Source organism: Molothrus ater, chromosome 8 (assembly GCF_012460135.2).
Source record: "Molothrus ater isolate BHLD 08-10-18 breed brown headed cowbird chromosome 8, BPBGC_Mater_1.1, whole genome shotgun sequence".
NCBI classification, from domain to species: Eukaryota; Metazoa; Chordata; class Aves; order Passeriformes; family Icteridae; genus Molothrus; species Molothrus ater.
The window spans coordinates 15570123-15594521 of NC_050485.2; the positions used below are offsets into that span (position 1 = coordinate 15570123).

General features: G+C 38.4%; 1 protein-coding gene across 1 annotated transcript; it reads right to left on the reverse strand.

Moving 5' to 3' along the window:
- Positions 1 to 1357: 1357 nt before the first annotated feature.
- OPN4 (opsin 4) lies at positions 1358 to 21548 on the reverse strand. Its single transcript, XM_036385640.1, has 12 exons — positions 21522 to 21548; positions 14729 to 14871; positions 12698 to 12831; positions 11337 to 11540; positions 9300 to 9471; positions 8281 to 8445; positions 6519 to 6626; positions 5208 to 5388; positions 3525 to 3671; positions 2942 to 3010; positions 2482 to 2517; positions 1358 to 1642 (listed from the first exon to the last, which is right to left on the reverse strand). Exons 1-12 carry the CDS (start codon positions 21546 to 21548, stop codon positions 1358 to 1360), a joined length of 1671 nt encoding a protein of 556 aa, XP_036241533.1.
- Between the last annotated feature and the right edge of the window lie 2851 nt (positions 21549 to 24399).

Here is a 24399-nt window from a genome sequence, read left to right on the forward strand (position 1 = left end):
TTACTTCAAAACAATGCTCTAGACCTTCTGGAACCCACTGATTTTTCCCCTCAAAATAATAAGTTAATTACATTTTTATTGATTTTATGGCTTTTCCTGATGTAATATAGGGAAGAATTGATTTACTTAGGACAAAAAATGCCTTGCTGGGTTCCCTCCATTATTGCAACCAAAGGAAAAACTGCTGGAGGGCCTAAGGGGAAGAACCGTTTCAACAGTGCTTTGTGCCCGGTTCTTTCTGGCTCAGCCCTACTTTGGACTGAGTACTATGAATTGCAAATGAATTTTGTTCGCTTCTTCTTATGCACTAGGAGGGACAACAGGGAAAAGCTGAAAGTCACTAGTGATAGAACTCTTTCCCTTTCCTTTCAGGGGAAAGAAGTACAATCTCATGGATTTAGTCACTGTGGAAGAAAACAGTCAGCTATACAAATGCTGCTGTTTAGAGAAGGGGAAAATGAAAATGCCAAAGTGGGGATGATGTGAATTCCATACATCTCTGGAACAACTATTTTTGGGGAACTGAACTTTCTCCTCTCAATATTTACTTTAGAAAAGCCCATCAAAGAGCAAACGACTTTGAAATATCAGAAATCAGATGTATTGACTTACCCATAAGACATTTCAGTACAAACATTGCTTTGTATTCTGGATTCTTCTCATGAAACCTGCTAAAGGAAAGTCAGAAGGAATTTCATAATAATCTCCTATAGCTCTGTGGAAGTTAGCTGAAAATGGATTAAAATCATCTCTTAAGCCACTGTTGGAAAAGAACCTAAGTATGGAAAGGACCATAGCCTTTTCCTCAAGTGTTATTTCTTTCTCTTTCCCTGTCTCAGAAATTAAAATAAAGATATGAGACTGCAAATAACTGCTAAAGTGCATTGCCTTTCATTGGATTGTAGAAGAAAATGGGGGGAAATGTGTCATTAATGAGAGAAGGGGGCACTGACTGTGTAATTAAGTTTAGATTTGGTTGAGAAACTTGACAATAATGAAGAAAACATCTTCAGGAAGTAATGTACATATTTCCCTCCAAATTTCTCAGCTTTAGATCTGTAATAGCTTTGAAGGTAATACATTAAGTGAACAAAGCCAGTTTTGAATATTATACTTCCCTCTCAGGTTAATCCTAGAAGGCTTCTAGGTAAGGTCTGTGCAGTGGTGGGAATGTATGTGAGCAGAGTACAATCCAAATGAAAGAAATTTTTTCATGAGCTGCATAAAAAAGAAATATTAAAATTACATTGTGACTCAGAGCAAGATCTGATCCACTGGAGAGAGTTCTGATGCTGAAAAGATCAATCCTCATGTTTTTATCCTTGCTTGTCTTGTGCTGTGTCTTTGTAGGAGCATTTCAGACCAATCTAGGAAGGTATTCTGCATTCAGCCAGTCCACAGCTGTTCCAGAGCTGTTGGCTAAGGTGATATTCTGGCTTGCACTACTCACTGAACTGCTGGACTTCTTGTTCTGCTTGTGACTGCGGGATTTAGGGTAGAGGAAACCAGAGTTGTATCTAGAAGGCAGCTCTGCTCCTTGGACACTGCTGCATGTTATTGTAATACTGGGTATCTTGGCTGAAGGTGGTCTCTGGTGAGACTGTCCTTTTCTTTGTCCAATACTGTTCCGGCTCTCACTTTTCTAAAGGATGCAAAGATTTACAAGAAATGGACAACACAAGCATCTACAAAGAGATCCCATTAAATCATCTATTAAAAATGACATATATTTAGCACTTTGCTACTCCCCATGGCTGACTGAAAAGCAAACTTAAATGATGGAGGGAAAAGTCGATCTGAACATTTTTTTAATATTTTATTAATGACTTATGAAAAAAAAAACAACCCACCTGTTAAACAAGCTAATGTACTAAAGCATTAAAGACTTTTCATTTGCTACTTAAGTGCTGGTCTACTTTGAAGAGAGACAGGCTAATGACAGCACATTCAACTATGAACAGAAATACTGTGAATATGCTCAGGCAGCCTATGAAATCAACAGGGTAAAGTTTCTCCATAAAGAGGGACTACTTAGGGTCATTGGGCAAGAGGTAATGTAAAATATAGTGTTAACAGCATGGATAATTTGGAGGGGGAAGCAAACTACATAATGAGGCAAAAATTGAGGGAAAGAGTAGCTAGCATTTTTTGACAATAAGCAGCATTAGCTGTCCCTTGCACAGTACCAAAAAATCAGTTAGGATGAGGCTCACAATAGCTCATATGGATCATTGCTAATAATAAAGAGACAATTTAGGGTGATTGTATTACAATGGGGTTAGTGCTGCCTTGTTTTCATCTGTCAGCTCTTTGCTTTTATTTCCATGTCTGCTGAGAATTAAGACAAGTTGACTCACTTGTGAGAGATGTCTGATATTTTTACCCATGTGCTGTAGCTGTGTTAGATGAAGAAGAAACAGAAACTTATACAACACACAACATCCTACTGAATAGGTGACACGGCATATTTCAAAAACTGACCTTGATTTCCTCCAAGCTGCATGTTTTAGATGTTTGCTGCAACCCAAAACAGAGAACATTAAATAGTTAACAACATCACTTTGTACAGCAGTTCTTGCCAGGACTAAGGCTGTCTCAGAGGTATGAGCCATCAGAATGGCTGTCTCAGCTTATCATATACACCATTAATATAAACATGGCACAGAGTTAATGCTTGCATGCTCCATGAAGGAAATCACAGACCTCATTATAGGACTTAGTAAATTCAAGAAAATATTCAGATTCCTTGAAGAAGAATCCTGTAATACCTATGTTCAGCTTCTGCTCAGTTTCAGCAGTGGTCTACCTTTTGTGGTCATGTTTTCTGCGTTGTTCTGGGAATATTGTGTAATTTTTGCATCTCAAAAACAACTTAATTTGTGCTCAGGGACTGGGATTGTCATTAGTTTTTGTTGCCAAATATTAAAATAATAGTTCTTACAGTAGGTGTAGCCATGTACTCTGTAGCATTCAATTCCACCATCAATATGTCATCACCATCTACAGCTGTCTGAAAAATGAACACAGATAAAACAGATGTAAATGGCATAAAGGTATGTCACAATATAAGACATATGCAAAATGCATAGGGGGAAAAAAAGAGGACAGCAAAGGACTGACTGAAAAGCAGTGAAGTATTAAAGATAGCCTTGTTTTTTACATCTTACCATATTTGTTCATTTGGTAACAAATGGTGGGACAACCAAGATCAATCAAGTAATTTGGACAGCGAAAGACAAATATTACTAAATACACACTTAAAACCAAACACGAGACAACTCACCATTCAGATGTTAAGTTCTCTAAAACAGCAGCAGAAATGCAATGAAGACAGCTGAATAATGAACCAGGGTAGGAATGAAAAGCTGATGACCTTTTACAGCCTGTAAGTCATTACTCATTGTGTTAACTCATAGGTTATCCACATCTTCATGGCAGGAACCTTCATGATTAATTATGGTACAATGTGCAGATTTGTTAACTTGTCAGTTGTTAGAGAACTTAGGTATTACACAGTCTATTACCTTCCCACAATTCCCAGAATCCTGGCTTGTCAGTTTGGCTCTTATGTCACTAGTCTGAGTTGTGTCTTTATCTGTTTCATAGGAAATTTGTCTTCTGGCAAGTCTGGAGAACATACTGGGTGTATCAGTTTCTGTTTCAGTACAGCCCTAAAATTAATAGAGCAAAAACATTTACTCTAGGTCCTTTAGACTTTCATCCAGTTTGCCCCAGACAAACCTAGACAGAAATCATAAAAGAGACAGGCATTGTGTAAAAGACATTTCACAAAAATTCTGCCATATATAATTTCATAAAATGTCTGCTTATAAGAGGTACAAATAAAACTATCAACTCTTTTGCATCTAAAATTCAGCTTACTTTTTTTTTCCTCCACAGGGTGCACTGCAAAATTTGAAAGAAAATAGTGTTTCATTAAAATCTATTGTTTAAACTTCTCTGATGCCTCTTGTAGCTCCAAGGAGAAAGTGTTTCCACGGGACTGCCCACCTAGGAAGCACTGGTGTTTGGAGGAATTAGGGACAAAGTTTCCCAAGCGGCTTGGGTGGAAGCAGAAATAAATAGAAGGAGGTGTCTCAGGAGTGCAGAATCAGTGTTAAGAAATATTATTTTTTTTCAGTAAGGAGTCCTGGTTTATAAACTTTGTTCCAATTAATGGGAAAAAAAAACCCGTGTTACTGAGGGAGTCTTTTTTTTTTTAATAATCAAGATTTGCAGTGTAAGTGATGCAATATAAAGATATTCCTTTTCTATTAGCCAGTTTTAAAACCATCCACCTGACTGGAGGCTACCAGCCAGAAGTATTTCATCATGATTGGACTGAGAAGTCAAAAGAACAGAGGGCAAAGAAATTGAAATGTCATTGTTAAAAACAGCTGTCAGAATTCAATGCTTGGCTGGACTAGATAGAATTATTATCCTGACTGTGAAAAAGTATTGCCAAGAAATTTTTTTCTTTTCAGTTATTTGTAAATTTAGTTTGAAATTACTGTGATGAACAAACTAATATGCCTATTTAGTTAGTAATAAGACTTTGAGTTACAGAGGGGAGCCTGGATGACAAATACTTGCCCTGTGTTCAGCTGCTGTGTAAAACATTTGTTTCCACTTAGATTGGCAGCAGCAAGCTGTTGAGGTCTTCTGTGAGAAAGATTCTGTAATGGATTTACTGATTTGTCTAAATCTGATGATTAATGTTTCCAAATACATCCCATTTTCAGAAAGCATTATCTATTTCCTTACAACCTTGCTTTCACTAGAGAACTATTTTCTGACTAGCAGTTTCTTTTTTCTGTGTCCAGACTGCAGATCTGTGGTGAGAAAAGTACAACCCAAAAGTATGATCAGACTTTCAACTGAGCTCTATGCTACCTTTATTGGTACTTATAGGTAAGGCTTTATAAAGCCTTACCTATCAGTAACACTTTACTTTCTAAAATTCCTGTTGTTCCATCTTTCCACTCTTCCTGCAGTGTCACCAACCACCAAGAAGAAAATTATCTACATTCTGCTTTTACACGTAGCCTTCTGTCTTTAATTTTGCTTTGTCCCTCCACTTTCTCTGGAGTTTTTCTAACAAGCACCATAATGCATTTCATCTAAAGAATCTACCGCTTGGAAGGACTCTATATGAAGATGAATTGCTTGGCAATTAAAAATGGGTGTATGGGAAGTGTCTCCCTTACTGATTCACTGTCAGAGAGAGAAGACAGTCTCCTTTTTCCTTTCTGCAGCCCACTTATCTCAGAAGACTGGCTGGTTACGGTCGCTCGTCTGGAGGAGTGGTAACTGCTGGAGGACCGTGAGTCTTTAGGAGAAACTCTCAGTAGGGGTCCAAGGCAAGGAACATATGTTGCAATGGCTCTTCTAATGGATAAGAGGTAGAACCAGTCAGATTATTTTTCTGTTAGCACAAAAATTCAGTCATCATAAACAATGCATTTATTTAGAGAGATGAACTAATGCTGCATGGACTGGAAAATTACTGGGTACAAAAAGAGTTTTCCAGATATCAGATATCTCATATACAATCACACTGCAAGATCACTTATTCACAGTGTTCTGCAGAACTCAAATTTATTGCTTGGTAGGGATAAAGGCATTAAAATATAACTTTGGAACTGAAGGGAGCTATTAAAACAATGTTTTATCTGCTTTCAGCTTAATCAGGGCAAAAATAAAATTCTGGCCCTTTAAACTCAACCTCGCAGAAGTACTACATAATGAATTATTTTAATCTTCCCCTAAGCAGCTATTCTAACTCCTCTTACACATCTGTTTGCTGGCTATCTGTAGAGTTGTACAGAATGTGCATTTATAATACTGTATTACTTTGCTCATGTGCAGTATTAGCAAACTCTGGCCTAGCTTTCCTCTTCCTTCCCCAGGAAGATGTTCTTGCCCACCTCTTCTCTATTTAGTTCCTTTGTAGGTGGTGAAACAACAGCCTGTCTGTGGCATTGCTGCCATCTGTCAAATCTCCCTGCCTGCATCTGAACTTGGAGTGGCAATGACCCTTCATTTTACCTGTCAGAGGAAATACTACCTGAAATATGAAAGCCTTGAGAAACATGAAGAAGATTCACAAAATAGGGAAGAGGTGGTTTGGCTCACTGTATTGCCTCTCTCACTGGCCTGGTTAATGTAACAAAGTGCTATTTGCAACACTGCCCAATGTCTGCCTCTCATGAAGACAGTTAAAAATGTGTGGTGCTTTCCTTTGAGATGGAAAGGTTTCCATCTTTTATCATGCAATAGGTAAATACAGATCAGTATCCATAAACATCTCTAACTACCATCTGTTCAGGAGTTTGTTCCAAGTACAAATTCCACTGACATTTCTATGGCATTGAGGAGTGTTCCTGGGGAGGGCAAGGCTGTCCTACAGAGTTAAAATGAGCAGGTGAAGGAGAGTTCAGGTACTAGACCTAAAAGTGACAAATTTACTCTCAGATTTTCTTTGCTATATTAAACATAGCTTCTAAGAGTGAACTTACCTGTATTTGGGGTGAGTGATGGCGTAAATGATGGGGTTATGGATGACAGAAGCTTTGGCAATCACAGCTGGTATGGAGTTCATGAAGGGTGTTAGGACGTGGGAATACCTAGAGTAATGCAAACACAGCATATATTTACTACTGAGTTCTGCATTGTCTATGCAGTCATACAGTGGCAAGACAGACTTTAAGGCTCTAAAGAGAGTTAAAGAGGAGTTCTGTACCAAAACAGTGAGAGAACAAATTCTACCTGTAAATTAATAATTTGCCTGTAAAGATCACTATCAGTCTAATTGTATTTCTGGGGGCTTCTCTGGCAGTACTTCACTACTATGATTCAGGATTGTGGTAATTGCCATGTTGTTTAACCTAGGGACAATGTGAGCCTTTAAGAAGGCCTTACCATCCTGGTGATGAAGTTTCTCATCATACTATGGGAATATATACGCTCTGTGATGATGTGGAAATGGTTTGCCAATTGCAGTATAAGAACCATTTTGGTCAGCTGCCTGTTGAGATGCCATTTCACCTCTTATGGCTTTTCCCTGATAAAGATAAGGATGTTCTCTATGTACCGTATTTAACATGGCTTCTCCTGATCATTCTTTAAACATTGATTAGAGTTATAAATCTTCACATATTCTGGCTAACATACAGCATGACCTTAATGGAATGGAGATTTTGACCCTGAGCTGAGACAATGCTTTGGTAGGTAAGGCCCATGGGGAGTTCAGCTAACAGAAACAGACAGTGGCAAAGCCTTCTGCTTAAGGTAATAATTCCTGTGTTTAAACTAATAATTCCCAGAAAATGCGACATGTAGACCAAAAATATTAGTGAGCATGACTGTGTGCCAGCTCACTATTGCCCATTCAAAATAATTTTCTAAAGGAATTAAGGTTCTTCTTTCTTTTTCATATGTTGTTGCTCTGTCAGATGAGTTGTCTTTAGTCCAAGACTATAGCCACAGACTCAATGTGTGCCTCCCATATGTGGCATGCAGTGAGATTTTATCCAAGTCCCTGGCAATAAAATTTCACAGAAGACATCCAGGCTTCGTTATTAACCTGAAAAATCCCAGTAGGATTGCCTAAAAGAAATAGCCCAGAAATGGAAAAAAAAAATCTATGTTGCTCTGCAGATATCTTTATAAGGAAAATTCAGAAATATTAATTTCTAACATACTGCAGAATTATAAAATTGTTCATTTGTTCAGATTTTTGAGAGTGTGAGACATGGAGCAGAAGTCAAGTTCAGGAGGTATTTGATCCTCCAAAGGCAGATGCTGAATCGTATGCAACAGCGCAACAGTTCTACATAGGGGTTTGCTGTAACAAAAAAATGAATATACTTTTGTAGATTAAAGAAGTAGAACGGGGGAAAAAAAGAGAATCAGCCCCTGAGAGGATCTTTTTGGAGTGCTTTACTTAGCATTTTGGTGCTAAATAAAGTTCAGATAGTTCAAATATCCCAGCATAGAGAATGCATTCAGAAATCTTCAGCATGGCAGTTTATGTTGCCAGTAATAATATTCTTGTTTTCTTTCTCTCTCCTTTCTTTTTTTAAAATTTTCTTAAAGTCAAACTAAGAAAAAAATCAGTCAGCATGTGCCCCATTGGTTAAATATCCCTCCTAAATATTTGAATGTTTTGGACATGCTTCAGAGGTCAAACGTGACAAGTAGTTTTGACTTTCATCTGTCTTTTACAGTTCCACATTTTTTGCTTTCAGAATATTGCTTTACTGATACATTTATAATTACCCAGCAAAAGCTACCAGAGCAACAACGGAGTATGGTGACCAGGAAATGACAAAAAACAAGATGACGATCAGTGCAATTTTGGCCATCTTCCACTCATTTTTCATCCTCTGATACTGTTTCTGGAACTCTCTATTCCCACGTTTGCATCCAAATGTCTGAATAGACCTAGGGAAAATAAACATAGATAGCAGAGGTAGGGAAGTGAGCAAATAGCTTCATGAAGTGGGACAACAATTACTCTTCTGCTACTTTAGGCTAAAACTCATGCACTTTTATTGCACATTAATGCAAGAACATGACCCATGCTTCCCAATGTGATGCACTTCAGTTGCACTAATCAATGGCAAAATCCATATGTGCTTCAATGAAAAAAAAAAAAACAGGAGAAAAGTACCAAAAGATTTTCCATGTAAAGCAACTATTCAAGCCAATTGAATGATGCTGAGTTAAAGGCACTTAGAGGAGTCTTTGGTTCCCTGGGTCTGTTTGGCTACCTTGCTGTCACTTTGAACTTCTGAGCTAAGTGACCAGATCTACTGGGATCTATGAGACTGGTACCCACAGATGGCACATGGAGTGGCAGGCTGCCCTTTACATTTAAAGAAATAGCTTTTTCTTTCAGAGTCCTGCTATTAAATCTTTAATCACCTTTTTTATTTAAATTTATAGTTCAATTCCATCTATTTTTCTGTGAAATAGTTATTGATACACTGTCATTAGGTGTTTCTGAGGGCCCTTTTGTTTTTATTCTGGTTAATTTCTGTACCCTTTCCCATATCATTAGCAAATACACTGATAAGCTCAGGCCTAAATTCAGGAATGGTCCATCTAAGAATCATGTCTTACCATGTTGACTATTGACAGAATTCTCGTTTGGTTTTCTGTTTCAGTTGTACTTACAAAATAAATGTGAGAAACGTGTCCCAATTTTCTTCTGTTCTTTCTTTCTTTCTTTGTTTTAAGAAAACAAACAGTCACTTAAGCACAAGGATAAAAATTTAGGACTCTTGGCTACTTACTTGTTGGCCTTCTTGATAGCCTCAAAGATAGAGACATAGCTGTATATGATAGCAATCAAAGGAATGAAAAAGACAAAGCAGAAAAGCAGCATCGTGTAGGCACGGACTGATGGTGTGAAAGTCATGTAGTCCCAGGAACAGGAAGTCAGCAAACCCTCAGGAACGTATGCACCTAGAAAGGAAGATGGGAGAAGGTATAAACCATGAAGTGAATGTTATTCTGAGTGCAGAAGTTAGAGAAGATACTCAGAATAACATGGGATTCTCTGGAAGGGAAAAAAGGGTTTAAAAGGATAAACAATTCTTCATGTAAAGAACTTTTATATTTTCTTTTATTTTGTTTCCCTACTGTATTTATGCTTAGCAGTCTAAGGCTTCAGAAAACTGAGTAATTTTGCTTCAGTCTTGAATGTTGTTTAAAACTCATCATAGTCAAATGGAATCTCTTCAAATACTTATTTGGGTCTGGGACCAGACCTGTATTGTTTTTAAATATCTCCATTTCCTATCAAATTGCTTTCTTCCTAAGGAGTCAAACCAATTGCTCTAGGTATGACTTTTCTAAGCATGTGCAGATACGAGAAATTTACTGGGCAAAAGAGAAAGATTTATTGTGTAGACCAAATGATTTTGTCATGAAGTAAAGCTGAGAAGTTAAAAAAACCCAAAAAACCCCAAACAAACAAACAAACAAACCCCCAAAACAGAAACAAAAAACCACCCCAAAACATACCTAATGTTTTGCCTGAAATAAAATGTATTATCTTTAAAGGAACTGTTTCAAACTGTCAAGTAAATAAATTTGCAATAGCAGCATTTTTTTACTTTGGAATTTTAATTTTAACTGTTTACGCTGATATTTTCTGTTCCGCTCTTAAAAATATTGCACCAGATGTTCTCAAATGCATCTAATTACAGTGTGAGAGTTCATACTGTGGGCACTATTACAATCTAATTACAAGATAATAACACCCTTCAAGCAATTATTCCACCTTCTTCAACAGAAAATCTATAATCTAAGGCTATATTGTCATTTTGTTATTCTAACAGCTCCTCACTCAACTAAAGACTGCTTCTGTCAGTATTGCAGTTTGCCTGCTTAAGCATGCTTCGTGTTTAGGGGGACCAGAATGGCAAAAATATGACAATAACAAAACTCTGCTGAAATTCTGCTCAGCACCTGAGTTGATTGTTGCATCCTTTACTAGTCAAACATGTCTATGTTCTCACCTAAGTTGGCAGACACATTCTCTTCTGGAATTAGGAATTATAATGGTGGGCTGGGGTTTTGAATGATGAGTTCATCATTAGTGACTTCAACTGGTGACTCTCAGGAAATAACGGTAGTGAGGCAGATTTCAGTGAGGAAGAATAACAGAAACTCGCTTTGTCACAAATTCCAATGATCAAGGTGCTGTATGAATGTTCCAATTTCCATGTGTAACATTCATATTTACAAAAGCATTTTAGTTACTGCTAAATGCCATGCTTATTGGAAGCCAGTGACAACACCAATGAGTGAATGGAGAATGTGGGCAACACCAAGAGCAATTTGTCCATCAAGAACACAGTCAAGACTTACTGAAGATCTCCTGGCACAAATGCTCAGATTCTTTTATGTGAATGAAAAGAATTAGATTGACAGTGCTGTCTTAGCACTTTTGGGGAGGAAGATTCATCAAAAAGAACACAAATACATTTATTTAACTTATATAATGTTAAATTTGATTCAATGGAAGTAGACATGGGGTGATGAGCAGGCACATTCCTCATAAATTTTGGCCATGAATTTATCTGCTGTCTTTATGCAGCAAGTAATGTGCTTAAGGAAAAGTGCTACTGTCCTATAATATGCCCACTGCATTCTTTTCTTTTGATTAGAGACTTTCAGTTTCAACATTTATTTCATCTCTTTTTTTTCAAATTAGTCTACTCAAGCCTCATACGTGAGGTATTAATTCAACCCTCTTCTGTACCTTTATCTAGTCTTTAATCCAAGACTATTAGGGCAAAAAAGTTTTATTCCAATTCACTTACTCCATCCAAAGAAGGGTGGGAGACTCCAAGCCAAAGAGTACAGCCAGACTCCTACCAGGATTATTAGGGCCTTCTTCTTTGACGTCACTCCAACAGAAGCCAGAGGTTTAGTGATGACAAAATATCTGTCCAAGGCAATCACCATCAAAGTAATCATAGATGTAATGCCAAAAAGAGCTCCGCAGAAGGCATACAGCTCACAGCCTTGCAATGAAGATAACAGAAGTAGCAGTGAAATTAATCTACCCGTGCTAATTATTTCTAGGAGAGTTCAAGTCTGTGTTTCTTATGAACTAATGTCTTCTGGAATTTGTAAAGCAGTGAAAGTTGAGTTTTCCTCTAGGTATAATGCTACTTCAAAGCTGCTGTCTTGCTAATTACATTATCCATGGAGACAACTTCACAGATTTTGTTTGCTTCAATTGCTGGAGACAGTGATACTTAACATATTTTCACTCATTGTTTTCTGGTGTTTCTAGTAGGATAATTTCAGCAGTCCATTAATATCTCATTTAACTCCAGTTTTACTGCAGTTCCCATAGAGCAGCTGTTTTGCTTAACAATGGGATATAGTTACTTTGATACTGTTCATATCTCAAGGGCAGCAAAGCTGAAGTAAATATGAATACATTAATGAGTAATTTAGCTGAAGTAAATATCCAGACTATGAATACATGAATGAGTGATTTTAATTGTTCAAACAACCTAATGATTAAAAGCAGTGGTTTGGATTAGCTTTAACCTGTATGCAAATGAGCACTTAATGGAAGTAAAATAAAAATATGCTTTTGGTCATCAGAGATCAAAATAGCGATTTTACTTCTGTGAGTTTCCTTTCTGTCAGTATCTGTTCAAGAGGCAAAGACTGGTCTTCCTCTTACAACAGTTATATTGGAAGAATATTCCACATTTTCTTACTACACAGAAAGTGTAAAACTTCTGCTGCGAAAAATCAGATTTTCCAAGCTTTCTTGCCTCAGCATGCCAGGTGCAAGTCCCAGAGCAGGTTATTTAACAAGGTTTTTAAGCTGGTGTGCTGAGGGGGAGTGCTTCTTTGTCAGAGGACTCCAACAGTAACTAAGTCATGAGCTGATTGGGGAAGAACACTGGCAAGAAGATTAGTGCTGTGCCTCATGTTGCCAGTGATGCCTTTGTATCTGTCTCATTAATGCAATTTTCCTCTCCTGATAGCAGTGTATTTATTACACACAGACACAAATATTCAAAGAAATGTTTGCGTCAACACTAAAAGAATGTTAAGAGATGTTCTCAATATCGCAAGAGTACCTGAGGGTAGATAGATGAACTGCCACTATGGTAAGAACAAACATAGTGAAATTTTAGAAAGAATATATACAAACCTTTCTCACCAAAAATCCAGTGTTTGTAGAGGCTGCTGGTGAAAAAAACTGGAGACTGTGTAATGGACATCAGGAAGTCACTAATAGCTAGATTGATGATGAGTATGTTGGCTGGAGTCTGAAGGCTCCTACTCCTACAGAGATCAGAAGAAATGTTGCTAAACACTGCTGCACTGTTAATTATGCTGTTTCTCCTTCCTGTGAGCTCACAAATCCCAAGAAACACTCCATGGTAAGCTAAAGCAGAGTGCTTCTTGTTTCTCTCATAAGGGAACACAAGCAAGGCCCAGTTTTACACCCTTATACTCCTGTGCATTTTACAGGATTGCTTTGATAACCAGCTCAGTGATGGGGATAAATCACACTGTTCTTTAAATATTCTAACCAGTGCCCTGCATGTCCACAATTAGCAGGAAGTTAGAGTTGGTGTACAATATGGATGTCTGGATCTGGGCTCTGTTAAGCAGGAGAAGGGGCATGCATTTTCCACTGCTGGTAAGATCAACAGTGGCTTCCTAATCAGGGATTAAGCAAACTCACTATGAACCATATCGAGCCCTTTGCTTTACATCAGTTCTTCTCTGTGACACTCATTTCACTTGCCCAGACTCTGTCTTCAAAGGAGCAATAAGCAGCCTTCAGTGTATTCTGCCTGCTCTTGTTATTCATAATATTAAAGTACCATGTTTTAAAGGGTGCACATAAAAACTCAAGCAAGGGCTCTTCACTTTGGGGCTCAGTGTAACTACTTAGCTCCTTTTTCAATTTCAGTCTTAGGCATAATAGAAAAATAGGTGAATAAACCATGTTTTTAGCACTGGTCCATAATCAATCAAACCCTTTCTGTCAATTTAGGAGCAAGGAGGTATTGTTAGTAGGTGCTTATGGGTTATGTGTATTTGTTTGTAGTCTGCAAAGTCACTGAACACATTTCTATTTCAGGCAGCTGGTCTCTTATGGTTTGTCATTACCTGAGGCTGCTTTGTAAGCACCTAAATGTTTTCTGAATTTTTGATGTACTCATTACTTAGCTATCAAGTATCCCTTTCTGTCTTTACATCACCTTCAAATGAAGACAAGCTGTGTCCTGAAGTGGAAGTGCCATAACTGGATTTCCTGTATGGGACCATCCAAAGAGCTAAGCTGGCTCATGTACTTTATCCTCACACATCTGATCTGCATGCCAACACCTTTTCTCTTCTTAAGGCCACTGCCATTCTCACCTAAGCATGCCATTCTACTCTGAATGAATTTGCTGAAACCTACCGCCCATAAATACAGGCTTGAGGCCAAGACAACTTCCATCTACACTCCAGTGATCTAAGTTAACACAGTCAAATGATCCTATAATTTGTTGCTGTTATTTTGGTTTATTACATTTGTGCCTAAAGACCGATCACATAGAAGTCCACTGGCTTGAACATCATGTCAGTGCTCTGCTCCAGTGTGATAAATCAGACACAGAATGAGGGGTAAACAGGAATGGCGAGCATATGACATTGTTGTCAGAGATCCAATTTCCCTCAGATAGAAAAGTTGGAATGTGGCTTTAGTTAAAAGGAAACAAGCCAAGTGTTGGAAAATGTGAAAAAAATGAGACATGGCCACTAATGAACAGGGTGGGGGAGAAAGAAACTGACTAATAAGAAACAGGAGGAAGGAAACATCTAAAATAGAATGGATTTGAGAGGTACAGAGGTGCAAACCAGCCCATCAGTTCAATGCAGACACAGTTAGCCAGTAGAAAAAAATTCACTGTAACATTTCTGCTTTGGCTGCATTTCCATAGCTTGGAATATCTGGGTGGTTCTCTGCAATCTTGCTAACAATTTTGCTATGGCTGTGGTTAATGGGAAGAAGTCAGAGGGAAATGGCAGGTTGCCACTCTTTTCCTACAGCAGTGTCTCTTGGTGCATTTTACTTTGCCAGTGAAGAAGTCTGACAGTATTCCTGGACTGTGTTTGCAGCACACAGGATACAGCTCAAGTTCATATATTTGAATATTTAAAAAAACATTCAAAAGAAAGGTACCTGCAGAAAGCATAGAAGACCAGGAAATTTCCCAGAGTTCCTGTAATCCCCACTATAAGGATGACAACTCCAATTGTATAGTGGGCATGATCTGGGACATCCACTGTGGGAAAGGCACGAGGATCATCTTGCACTGTCATCTTCTGTGAAGCAAATAAGAGGTCATCGGTATACTGCCAAACTTTTCTGAACAAGCTGGCGTGTGCTTCTCTAGAAGGGAAAATGGTCAAGAACGCAAAAAGACAACAAGCAAAAAAAGTCAGAATAAATTCAAATTCCATCTACTGTTGAATATCTTTGGGGCATAAATATGCCATCAGCACTGCAAAGGGTGTATGCTTACTGTCAATTCAGAATTTTGGTGAAGAAAAGCAACCTATTCTCCCCCAAAAGAAAAATAAGGATATAAAGGAGAAAAAGAGACAGGAAGGGACCTGTCTATTTTGCATCTGATATCAGGTAAATGCAGAATTTAACAAGAAGTAAGCTTCCTATAGATTTAATTTCAGGAAAGTTTCTGTACCTGTGAAGTACAATTTCAATTGTCCTCTGACATCACAGCTAGTCTTCTCTAAGTAGAAATGTTCTATGGATAAACATAGTCATTTACTCATTTAGCAGTATGGCCACTTCATTTTTCCCACTGAATAACAGTGCAATTTGAGCTGCCCTCAAGAGCTGATTACCAAAAGCCTGGCAGCTTGAACAAGAGTCTTTTGGAAACTAAATTAAGGATCAGAAAAACTAAACCACAAATCCTTTCTACCTTATGCCTGGTTTCCACACCAGTTCTGGTTTTGGTCTGCCTGAATCAAGGTATTTTGCGCTCTGGGAAGTATTTCATAAACTGTTTGATTGAAGCATTTCTGTCTTAATCAGTTAATAACTCACGGCAGAATTCAGCAGCCAAGTCTGAATATGCAGTATTGGAAATGAGTATTTTTGGACAATTGAGGTAGACATTACTTCTGAACACATCTGTGAGGTCAGGCTGAGGTTATTACAGGCAGTGTGGATTTGAAACCAATCTGCCAGTAGCAAGGGGTGAACCCCATGAGTGCCTGGGATTCTGGATGAGATTGCTTTATGTGCTGAAGATCTGCCCACAGCAATCCTCAACCACCAGAGCACACTCCCTGGGTTTCTACATTAGCAGCAATGAAATGCTGGACAAATACTCTGATCTTAGAGAAAGGAAATGTAGTTCTGGCTGTTACTGTAATTGGAGCAAAATGTTAAGTTTGATACACTAACTGAATGACGGTATCACAGCATTTATGGTTCAGGTTCCTGCAGCAAAGTGGAAGTTGGCATAACATCATTAACATCAATGGGCATTTTGCCCAGCTAGAAATTGCTGTGCTCAACATGCTGCCAGTAAACTAACTAACAAAAATAATCCCATGCTAATAGGAAGTGGATAGGGAGAGTCTGAGATAAAACTCTTTCATGTAAACAAGATCAGGTGTTCTTTGGTTTGGGTTGGTTTTATTTCTCCTTAGTCTTGTGGCTAGAACATTTTTAAACAGCTGTTCTGCAGAGAGTTAATTATGATTATTAGTGGAATGGAGATTTCTGAATGGAGATTTCTCATGCTTTTTTCCCCTGTAGCTATCCATTTAATCAGAACTAGATCAATGTAATAGAAATGAAGCAACTAAAGGAGCTTGTTTTGGCTACAAAGAATAGATTAAAGTGGCTTTAATGTGAATTAAATTTGTGGAGCACTAAAGACAAGGAAAAATTTGAAAGATAAATATAAATACACAGAGAAATTGCAAGAGAGGCAAAATTGTTTAAGAGAAAATAAAAGACTTTAAAATCACTTATTCATTAATGAAACAAGTTCAGAATCAATACAAGTGCCAAGTCTAAAAAAATAAAAGAATAATATTTATACTGGAGCAGTGCTAGGGCATATATTATAAAAACACATATGTGATCAGGAAAAGGTGTGTGGCAAAAGGAATAAATTCACATCTTCGGGTGGACTTCATGTAGGCCTTGGATTTTTACCAGAGGATACAACTTGGCTGTTCTCTAAGAGATAAAAATAAATTATTTTAAAAAAGTAGTTTCACTATTTTCACTGAGAATACAATTATTATTTTTTACATCAAAGAAAGGTACTAGTTGATCGAGAAGGCGTTAGATCAGGCCTAAGGACTTCAAATCCATCACTAAGTTGCATACCTACACACAGCTTCCATAGTAGAAGACAAAAATATGTGCCTGTATCAAGTCCAGCCCTGTGTCTTCTGCAGGAATCAAAAGAAAGAACAGGGAGAAAAAGATAGTGCTTGAGAAAATTAGGTCAGCAGGATAATCAAGAAATCAGATAATTCCCAAAGCCTTTCTCTATTTAGTTTCTCCAGTGCATTAGCCCTGTTTATTCTGTCTTCTATTATCATCACACAGTACAAGTACTTGGTTGTCAGGGGAGAATAAAAATCCCCCTGTTGCAATCCATATTGTAGCACTTGTCCTTTGAGAATACTCTGAACAGCTACTTCAATTGCAGTGATAATACACAGCAGTGTTGCCTTGCATGTCTTCTGTTCAGCCTTCTTTCTATAAACACCTCGTAATGAAGATATTTGGACTGGGACTGGCACTATTTAACATCTTGTTGGCAATATGGACAGTGGGATCGAGGGCACTCTCAGCAGCTTTGCTGATGACACCCAGCTGTGTGGTGCAGTCAGCATGCTGGAGGGGAGAGATTCCATCCTGGAGAGGGACCTGGACAAGCTTGGGAGGTCACACCATGCAGAACTCATGACCTTCAACAAGGCCATGTGCAAGGTCCTCCACGTGGGTCAGGACAATCCCAAGTGCAAATCCAGGCTGGGTGAAAAAAGGATGGGGAGCAGCCCTGGGGAGAGGGTCTTGGGGTGTTCATAGGACCATAGAATGGTTTAGGTCAGAAGGGACCTTAAAGAACCTTCAGTTCCAACACCCCTGCCATGGGCAGGGGCACCTTCCACTATCCCAGGTTACTCAGAGCCCCATCCAGCCTCACCTTGAACACTCCCCAGGATGAGGCATCCACAGCTTCTCTGGGCAATGTGTTCCAGAGCCTCACATCCTCACAGTAAGAAATTTCTTCCTAATATCTAGTCTAAACCTACCCTCTTTCAGTTTGAACACATTACCCTTTGTCCTACCACTATGTCCCTGTAAAATTTCCCCATCAAATTCTCTTCTAGTCTTTTCAGGTACTGGAAGGCTGTTCTAAGGTCTCCTCAAAGCTATCTCTTCCCCAGGCTCAACAAACCCAACTCTCTCAACCTTTAGTCAAGATTAAAAGCAGGTTTTATAACTTTGTTTGGGTGTGTATGAAAACAGGCCTTTTGGTAGAGCTTTGTAAGAATTCATGTTTTGAAGCTCTGGAAGGCATATCATTTATTATTTACCTACATTATAGTTTTGCAGAATCAATTTGAGAAGTGCAAGACTGCTTCAAACAAGCATCCCTGACAAAACACCAGCCTGCCTTTAGCCAGGGCTGGGCATTTCATAGATACCAAATGTGCATAATAAACAGTGATGTGGGAATTTAATTTTAAGAAGAGTCTTAATAATTGCTTGTACCCTGAAACAGTGTTATTATCCATTGTAAAGGAAAATCTTACTCCTCCATGAATTTTAATCCTCCATATATAGTTATAATCCGTTGCTAAATTCTACTTTGTCATTTGCCTCAAGAGATGCAGAGTCAGGTTATGGAGTTGCTCTGTGTCAGTGTGTTTCTTTCTGGCAGGTTTAAGTGTGTTCTTGTGGAAGCACTAGAGGGAAGCAGCTAGGTTTAATGAAGTTTGCCTTCTTAAAATGCTCAGTTTTCCCTAAAGGAATGTTTGTCTACCACCTCCAACAAAACAGCTAAAACAGAATTGTGATTTCAGTTGTCTTACAGTAAACTTGCCCAAGACTTACAAACTTGAGATGCTTTCTAGGAGTTTGGAGAAAAGCAAATGTTTTATAGATAAGTATGTCTAAATCCTTGCTGCAGCACAATATGGAGCCTCATTATTCTATATTTATGACTTGCTGCCACAGCTGCTTGCAAGGGAGGCAGAATTCTTCCTTGAGGGACAATCTGAGGAACCAGCTTGCTTCTTTAGGAAGAGACAGACTAAGGCTTGGTGCAAGCAGAGGAGGAGTAAATATTAATCAGCCATGGGGCAGATTCATTAAGGCACATAGGGCAGAACTTGTATTTCACTATAAAGTTTGTCAAGACGTTCCAAGACACTAATCTGAGGACAGTTGAAAGGATAAAGGAACTCCTTTGCAATCCAAACCAAAACCATGATTCCTAAATGATTTGTCCAGGTTACAAGGAAGTCTAGATCAGATATTAAACCCAAGAATATTTGATGCCTGTATCTGTTTTGTCTTGGGAATCCATTTATCATACAGTTTCCTAAAGAGAATGTTTTCTAAATAGTTATTTCATAATTGATTAAATAAAAAAAAGCCCCAAATGAACCAAACCAGCTAACTTCTGAATAGCTTCTAGTTGAAGATACACCATTTTTGAAAGTCCAACACACATCCCCATAGCCTAAGAAAAGTATTTCCGTGTAAGTAATAAAAGGAAGCATTCCAAGAACAGAATTCAACTATTACTGAGAAAAAACATCTGTTCTTTTTCAGAGTGAGGAAATAAAATCATATCGCTTAAGTGCCAACCACTTGGAGATGTTTATTTCTGAAATCCTACTAAAGCTAACAGTGATGGTAGGAGCAAGGTCATGCAAGCAAATACTCATAGTAAATAAAATCTGATATAGCCCACTCCTCACAGACTCACAATGGCAAGAGTATAAGATCAGGTTTAGTTATAGCTACAGGGAAAGAAGAAATCCTCATAAGGGCATTTGAACATATTTCAGTGCTGATTCTGATCAATTGATTTGTATGACATCAATTCTAAAGGCAGGAGCAGAAAAAACTATGTCAAAGACATTTTTTCACCTACTTCTGCCTGAATATGGCAGGAGGATTCTATCTAATTTGGTGTAAAACAAGACAACAAAAGGGTAAAGAAAATAGGAGTGCTATGTGGTTGCTTTTATGAATTCATTTAACTTCAAACTGTAGGCACTGGTTTTGCAGGAAGAACATTAAAATAGAAGAGAACCCAGTTCCAAAACACTGCAAGTTTTGGCAGTCCAAAGTGAACTTTGGCAATGTAACAAGTTTCTTTGTTCCTAATTTTCCTACAAATGCAGGTAAGGAAGCCACTCATTTACACAGTATGACTTATACAACCAATGACAGTGTTAGGCCTTTTACATTACAACAAATTACATAATTTAGCAAAACTATCTGACCAGAAACACTGTAATTTCCTGGGGTTCCTTGTGTGCTGTTTGTACTGGCTACCTACAAGAGGCCTCAAACAACTGATAGCACTTCTTTTCCTTTCCAGGTCCTTTCTCTGATTTCTGAGCTTGCCTCTGTGGGCACTTGCCCTGTGATGACAGGCGGCACAGAGAGGAGTGTAATCCCCCTCAATTATGGTTTCAGCAGGGTGACGCTAACTGCTAAGCCCTCTTTCCAGTAGACAGCAGGGCTTTCCATAGATGATGCTTGCCCTGTTGAGCAATTTGGGTAGCAGATTTTGTATCCTGTCTTCCGGATTTAATCTCAGCCACAAGCAGCACACACTGCTTTCACTCCTGAAACTCTCTTAAGCCAGTCTTTGTGTCAAGTTAAAATGCAAAATTTTGGTGATACAGACACTTGACCTAGGGAAAGGGACAGCTAATGAGATTGTTCAGCAGAACATGGAAAAAATCAATTTTTAATTTTCCAGTGTAAATCATTGTGTCCCCAGGATCCCTTTCCATTTTGCCATGCACTCTACAGTCCCTTTTCTCCCTCCCTGCTATGTTCTGCTATCCTTTTTCACATGTTATCCATCTCATTTAGTTTTTCAAGTGCCTTGGCTCAGGAAACTTCCTTGTTTATTTTTCTGTAATACACTGCAGATATCCAGGTTTTATTAAAAAATGGATTTTAAAAACTTGAAAAATTAGGTTGGTTTGTGTTTTCATTATAAAATATTAAACAGACTTTAGTAAAAACAGCACATTAACAGAACCTGTAGTCCAACTAATATTCTAAGAGACAAAGCCAGGAAGAGAACTTTTGAACTCCTTTGGTTCAGGCATGTGGGATGGGATGGAGAAAACTTTTAGCGAACCCAAAAAATTCCATCTTGAAGTGTCATCACAACAGATTCTCACTTTCACACTTGCAAGGAAAATGTCTTTCTCTTTAGTGTATAAAACCTCAAAAAGAGCTTTGATAGGACTTACCTGAGAAAACCTTCCAAAAAACTTTCTTGAGTAATTGCACATAACTCTTTTAACATTTACATAAGCACTCCACTGCACTTACAGATTTTTACAGAAATGATGGGGATTTCCGCCCTGAATAACAACACAAGAGAGCATTGTGTTTGAACTGCTAAACAGCACTTGAATGTACAAGAACATCTTGTTTTGATAGTTTGCAACATATTTGATGCACTTTGCCATTAGACATTCCTGCCTGTCTTCTGCTCATACAGCTCTGCTGAAAAACACTGCTTGTACAGCCCTTTCTGCATTAAATAAATAGTTAAAGGAATAAAAATAAGATTTAAAAAGTTTTGTTCTGTCATTATTGCATTACAGCATAAAACATGTACATGCTCCTTAACTGTCCATTTACAGTCCTATAAATGCCAGCCTTGCCAGAGATCTAGATGCCACAGCTTTGAGTGACAGAAAACACTTACTGTTGGGGCTCTGAGAAGCAGATCCATCCGTGTGTAGGCATTGGCTTCCGAGTCATTCCATGCACTGAGGGACTCCACAGTTCTGGTGCTCTTGGTGTCCTCAGAGGGAAAACAGAACCCCTTCTGAATGGGCTGATTATTCAGGTGAACAAAATCTAAGCAAAAACCAAGAAAGAAGAGCTGTCCTCTGAATTTAAGTCAGCCACTTTACCTTTGTATGTGTGAAGCAGGTTACTGGATTCTTTGGAATGGTGTGAGATCCAGTGCAGAGTTCCTCACTAGAGCTTCAGATTGCTTCAGTCCATCATCAGCTCAGCAAAGGGCAGCAGCAGCGGCTTCCATTTAAATACAGGAGAGGGCAGAGTCTGCACATGCCCAGTTTGCAGCTTATTCCATCTGATTCCAGCTTCACATTAATGACAGTATAAAACCGATGCTCACTTAAAAGTGCTGGTACCTAGTTTTTACCTTTGACCAATTTATGTCTGAATTGTAATGCTATTCCCACACTATCTGTATGAAGACAAAGAAGTTAAAAGGTGGAATTCAATCTGTCTTAAGTATATAGTTCTTTTTCACCATATTGGTGTGTTAGTTTTTTTAGTCTGCTTTTAAAGACGATGCATGTGTACAGTTCTGCTGAAATTGTCAGAATTCAAATAGATTCTGATATTTAACAATGTGCTTGTATGCACTTCTGTCTTGCAGAATTAAGGTCATGGTTGTTTGTTGGTCTACTTCTAAAAATAAACAAAACATAGGGATAAAACCTGACATCATCCTTTTCTACTCTTTAGTTAAAAAACAAAACAAAACAAAAAAACTTTGCACAATACCTTAGGTAGAAAACATCCATCTGTTTCAAGAGTTGCCTGCTTTCTTTTCAGTAGTGTTTAGGTAAGTACACATGAACGGATTCTCATTCACACAAATCTGGCTTTACATTCCACTGTGCAAAGACGTGAATTGCAGTATTCCCAGTTGAAGGCCCATTACTGTTGTAAAGTGAAGTTTAATTGCAACAGAGAATTAGGCACAGTGTGTGAAAAAGCTCTTCTAGCAGATACTGCAGCCTAAGTATCACAGAGTTTAGGCCTTCCAGCCACTGTCCAAATGACCCTGATGCAAGCTATTAGCTTCACTGCAGTTGGTATTAAAAATAGATGGTGTGAACTGTTACTGGAAAGCCTTTGTGAGAAGGCTGTGTTAGTTATGGTGGGAACTGCATTCCCCCAGCTCTGCCCATGTACCTTTCCTTAAATGAACACCTGCAGTACTGAACCATAAACTGAAGGATTGCATTTCTTTGTGTGAATGGGAGCCATGTCTCTAATGAAAGGCACTCACCTATAGCATTGCAGTTTCCCTTGACAGTCATTTAAGGACGGAAACAATCCTTTTGTTAGTCATTTAAGGAGGGAAACAATCCTTGTTGTCACCAGGCCACTGAACATTAACCAGTAGAGACACTTCTTAGACTCTACAGGCTCTCAAACCCTAAGAATAATTATTAGCAGGTCCATTGTGAAAGGCAGAGAGATTTCACGAGTGTCCCTGCCCTGCAGTGTTGGTAGCCGCAACCAAGCCAGATTTAAACCAGCTGTGGCAGAACTGCACCCAGAGGCAGCTGATCCACTGACTAGTTTCACCTTTGCCAATGTCTGAAATTCTGTGGTCACTTTGTAGAGTGTGCTCTTCCCTTCTCTCTCTCTGTGACAATGATGGAAGTGACATAAATGTACAAACTTCAAAAAATATCAATCTGAACTCCAAATCCACCCCTCTGTGCATGCACAGTGCTTGTACCATAAGGATTCTGCAGCAAACAGTGGTGTTGGACTTTTTGGGGGACAGGACATTTTTGGAAGATAATTTTGCATTTTACTACTAAATAGTCAGGAGATGTCATTACAGAAAGCCACAATGTGAAACTGGCAAAGGCTTGTACATCTTCAAAGGAAGTTTATCGAGGAGTAGAGCAGAAAGTAGAGAAATTGATGTGCAGAGAAATGAGACAATGGTAGCTCTCCCATGTGTGAACTCTGTACTCAAAGGAGTTGCACAGTTGCATCCTGATCTTGTGAAACTGATAAGACAAAGTTTCAGACATACAATCTTCAAGACAAGCATAAATATTAGATGATTTTTTGACTTGACATTCTCATTGCTTAGATCCTCTTAGTTTTCTGCTTTATGTCTTAGTTTTGGACAATGCCAACATTCAATCCTGTTTACATACAGCTTGTACATAAAGTTCCCCTTTTCTCTGGGTCACAAATGACTTTTTTTTCCTTCTTATTTCCTTTCATCTTAACAACAAGTTAATGCACTGAAAATATTTCATTTCCAGTTAGCCTGGAAGCACTGATTTTTTGGCATTTTTAGTAATATGTTGGTCAGAGTAATCAAATCATAGAATATATATTTTTGCAGTAAATTAAACATTATAGAAGCTGTCTTCCTGCTTCATTAGATTTGGTGTAATACACACCTTTGCAGAAGGATTACTTTGATTAGTTCAGCAGTTCCTGAGAGCATATTACAAAAAAATATGCAGTATAAAGGAGAGAAAGAAAGTTTTCCCACTGGGAAGCAGAGGCTAGTCCAAAGAGGGCTGCTCATTTGGTATCCTTCCTTAGCCTCAGGACTCTGCTTCTCTGAATGCTAGGCTCTTGCAAGCTAAGGAAACTATTTCTGAAGATGGGACCTAACACTCAGATTCATGGCCAGTGGAGATGTTCTCATTTGATGGCAGTTCTGTGATCCTTTATTACGGCCAATTGCTAGAGGCAATTCAGCTGCCCTGTTTTATGTGTGATGACTCCACTTCCATGGAAGGAGAGGAATCATCCTATAACTGTACAAGGTTTGAAGTATG

Excerpts from the sequence above, each read along its gene's own strand:
- OPN4 (XM_036385640.1), bottom strand. The coding sequence starts at position 21,548 with ATGGATCTGCTTCTCAGAGCCCCAACA. Across the intron at positions 14,872-21,521 it reads TGCTTCTCAGAGCCCCAACA|AAGATGACAGTGCAAGATGA; the intron begins GTAAGTGTTTTC and ends TTTGCTTCACAG. Across the intron at positions 1,643-2,481 it reads GCAGCTTGGAGGAAATCAAG|AAAAGTGAGAGCCGGAACAG; the intron begins GTCAGTTTTTGA and ends TGCATCCTTTAG.